This window comes from Pinus tabuliformis, chromosome 2_2 (genome assembly GCF_031772625.1).
Source record: "Pinus tabuliformis cultivar Carrire ecotype Pingquan chromosome 2_2, CPIR1, whole genome shotgun sequence".
In the NCBI taxonomy this organism is placed as follows: Eukaryota; Viridiplantae; Streptophyta; class Pinopsida; order Pinales; family Pinaceae; genus Pinus; species Pinus tabuliformis.
Window position 1 is genome coordinate 119745505 of NC_142300.1, and position 3488 is coordinate 119748992.

The following is a 3488-nucleotide window of genomic DNA, read 5'->3' on the forward strand; positions in this document are numbered from 1 at the left end:
GTAAATACCTGCTTTTGGGGGACAGATAGCATAATGCAAGTATTGGGAATAACTGGGTGGCTCTTGGCGGCGTCGGCTGCAAAGCTTGGAGCAGGTTGGCAGATGAAAACTCAAGCTAGATGACCTTGACGTATCATTTGCATGGGCATACAGGTTCACAAGATAAAACAAAGAAAATGAAATTATTTTGTTTTATACACAAAGTTAAGGTTTGGCAGGTTTTGGAGGGATGACATCAACGGGAGAGCAACGTGAAGTTTTGTCATTTTTTTTTTCTCGATAAAACTGAGCTAATTATATTACAAAAATGCCAAAATTACAGCAAAAATTTACATCTGGGCTGTGGCTCTGTTTCTTCAGAGAGTTTTTCCCCATGAATTACCAATCATAGCAAAACTGGCACCAAAAGAGACCAGTTTTCCTTCCTTCTGACATAACCAACATTTAAAATGACATGGTGGACATATGGGTCGACACGGTGGATACATACTTTAACACGGTGGACGCATAAGCTAACATGGACATGTAGACTGACACGTAGACTGACACTGTGGATATATAGACCGTCACGGTGGACATAAACCCAGTAACAAACATACAAAGTGAGCAGAAAGAGATAGACAGAGAGGTGCGTTCCTGGCCGCGAAAACAGAGCAGCTGCAGAGTTAATCTTCATCAGTGGTGTGAGGCTCGTCCATTGCTGGACCTTTAAGCTTCTTTGAATCCTCCGTATCCGAGCGCAACATCCGCTGAACCGGTTCACTAGGGCCAGCATCATCCTCCTGAATTGGTCGCCTCAAATCGACGCTGGGAACTTGCATGTCGACCCTTGGCACCATCAGGTCTTCCAGACGCCCCCTTAGATTGCTGCAATGCTCCACGTTGACCGAAACGATGAGGGTGTTGTTCGCCAGTGTACAGGGGATCCGGTAACGAACAGCCGGGTGCTCCACATGACCGCAATCCTGAGTTTCACCTCTGCCTCTTACATTGCTGCGTCCGGCAAGCCTGCTCAGAAGTCTATTCTGCTCTGAGGTAATCTCCACTGAAGAGGAAGGCGAAATGTCAGGCCTCTGAGTGGCCGAACGGCCCCTTGAACCTCCTCTGCGACTGCTCATCCTGAGCCTCTCTCTTGGCATCCAACAATTGCCTCCCGAAGCAGAATTCCCCTGAGAAACCTTGCACTGGGCCAGAGAATGTTCTGTCTCTGCCAGCACCTGCTCGATCCGCTTGAAAGAATGCGGAAGAGCGGCTTGGGGTTCAAACTTAATGAAATCCATTCTCCTCGACTGCTGCTGCGCATTGAATGGCGCCTGCACAAGACTTGACATTCCAACGACATCACCCTCCGCGAAAAATGGCGTCTGAACCTGACTTATCCACCCCATTGCTTCACCTTCCGGCGGATTTATGGAGCCTGTGTACTGGTATGGCGTGGCTCGTCCGGGCTGACAGCTGCCCATGTGACGAGCCACATGCCCCTCACGCGTCATAAACACCCGCATCCGGGAGATGGAGGTCTTTTTGCACCAAAGAGATGCAATCTTTTTTGAGTTGAGCATTTTCAACCATATCCCATGAGCCTGAGAAATAAGGTGTCGACTGTGTCACACCTTGATTTTCCAGCCAATCTGCTACCTGGTTCGCTGTTCTCCTTACATGATGGAAGGTTATATTGTGGGGAGTGTGGAGCTTTTCCTCCAGGGATTCCAGACGACTTAGCAACCTCCAACTTTTTGCAATCTTGACAGCTTTGGCTCCAGCCTGTATTCTTTTGGCCGCCTCTATTAGTATGAGCGAGTCACCTTCAACTTCGAGGGGGGAGAGGTTATGTTGTTCAGCTAGACAGATTCCTTTCCATAGTCCTTCCAGTTCTGCCGCGTTGTTGGTATTTTTTCCTATTGTGCCAAAATATAAGAGTATTGCTTCTCCTGAATGTTGTCTAATGACCCCGCCGAAGCCTGCAGGGCCAGGGTTGCCTTTGGCAGCTCCGTCGAAGTTCAGCTTGTAGGAGTTGAATGCAGGAGGGGACCAGGAGGATGGAGAGGCGGATCTGATGGATGGTGTGGTTTTTACCTTGACTAAGGACTTGAGGTCAAGATTCCATTCCTTCAGAATACTGCGTTCTTGCTGGATCTCGGGCATATCAGTGTCATTCCAGACTCTGATGGCCAAGGTTTCCTGTATATTTTGTTTGAGGATAAGCCAAAGATCATCTATGGATCGGTATGAGTTATTGAAGATTCGATGGTTGCGCTCTTTCCATAGAGTCCAGTACAGGAAGCCAGGAATGATGCTCCACAGAGAGTTGAGAATCCGGCATTTGAACGGTTTTTGGCCCAGTTCCTTATGTTTTTCGTGACGTCCGCCTGTCTGGGGTTTGCTCTCATATTGCATTTTTCTACTTTCTCCCATATTTGTTTTGCTAAGGGGCATTCTTCCATTAGATGACTGATAGTTTCATTACTAATGTTGCAGTTTGGGCATCTGGATGGCCCGATGAATCCTCTTTTTATCAAGTTGTCCCAAGTGAGAATGCGCTTTTTTCTTAATAGTCATATGAAGGTGGAGATCTTGGGCCATAGCCCTGTGTGCCATACTCGTTCCCAAATTTGATCTTTGTCCGCCTGGAGATTGGAATAGCGCAGATGATGAGCTTCTTTAGTGGTGAAAGTGCCCCTGGTCGTGTAGCCCCATCGTAGTTTATCCTACTAATTGGAATGGCGGATTTTCCTTTCTATGAGTTCCTGATCAATATCTGTATATGTTTCTCCCTGCCAGTCTATTTGCCAGTGTCGTGCCGGTTTCCATGTCTGAAAATCATGATGTGGAGATGGCTGCCAGAACTGGTGTACCTGAGTGATGCTTGCTTGCTTCATTTGAGCCTGCCAAAGAGGTTTGTGGAATAAATTTGCAAGTTTGGGGAGCTGCTGCCATGAGTCCTCCCAGAATCTGGCAGCTGTTCCTGAATGAATTTCCCAAAAGCTATGTTCTTGTATGAAGCTGCTCTGAGTTTTTGCATTGTTCCAGATGAGTGAACCTTGCGCTGTAGGATTGATTCTGATGAGGTCACTCCAACTGCTGCCTCTAGCATATTTTGCTTGCCATAATTGAGCCCATGGGGTGTTTGGCTTGGAGACCCAGTTCCACCATATTCTAGCTCCCATTGTGTTGTTGCTTTGAAGCGGATCCCGAAGTCCTAGCCCTCCCTCTGATTTGGTTTTGCAAACCTCTGTCCATTTGACGAGAGCCCATTTCCGATTTAGGGCAGTGGATCCCCAGAGGAAGTTGCGTTGAAGATTGCGTATAGCCTTCAGAACCCCTTTTGGAGCTGCCAAGATGGAGAAAAGATAGAGCGGCATTGCTTGTAGTACTGATTTAATGAGGACGAGCCTGCCTGCTAAATTTAAAGCCCGGAAAGTCCAGGATGAGAGCTTTGATTCAAGTTTGTCCAGAAGTGACCTCCAGGACACTTGCTTGATTGCTGA

General features: G+C 47.4%; 1 protein-coding gene across 1 annotated transcript; it reads right to left on the reverse strand.

Annotated features, from left to right (window-relative positions):
• Positions 1 to 1482: 1482 nt before the first annotated feature.
• LOC149191639 (uncharacterized) lies at positions 1483 to 2415 on the reverse strand. Its single transcript, XM_089406727.1, has one exon. The coding sequence runs from the start codon at positions 2413 to 2415 to the stop codon at positions 1483 to 1485; it is 933 nt and encodes a 310-aa protein (XP_089262853.1).
• Positions 2416 to 3488: the final 1073 nt, after the last annotated feature.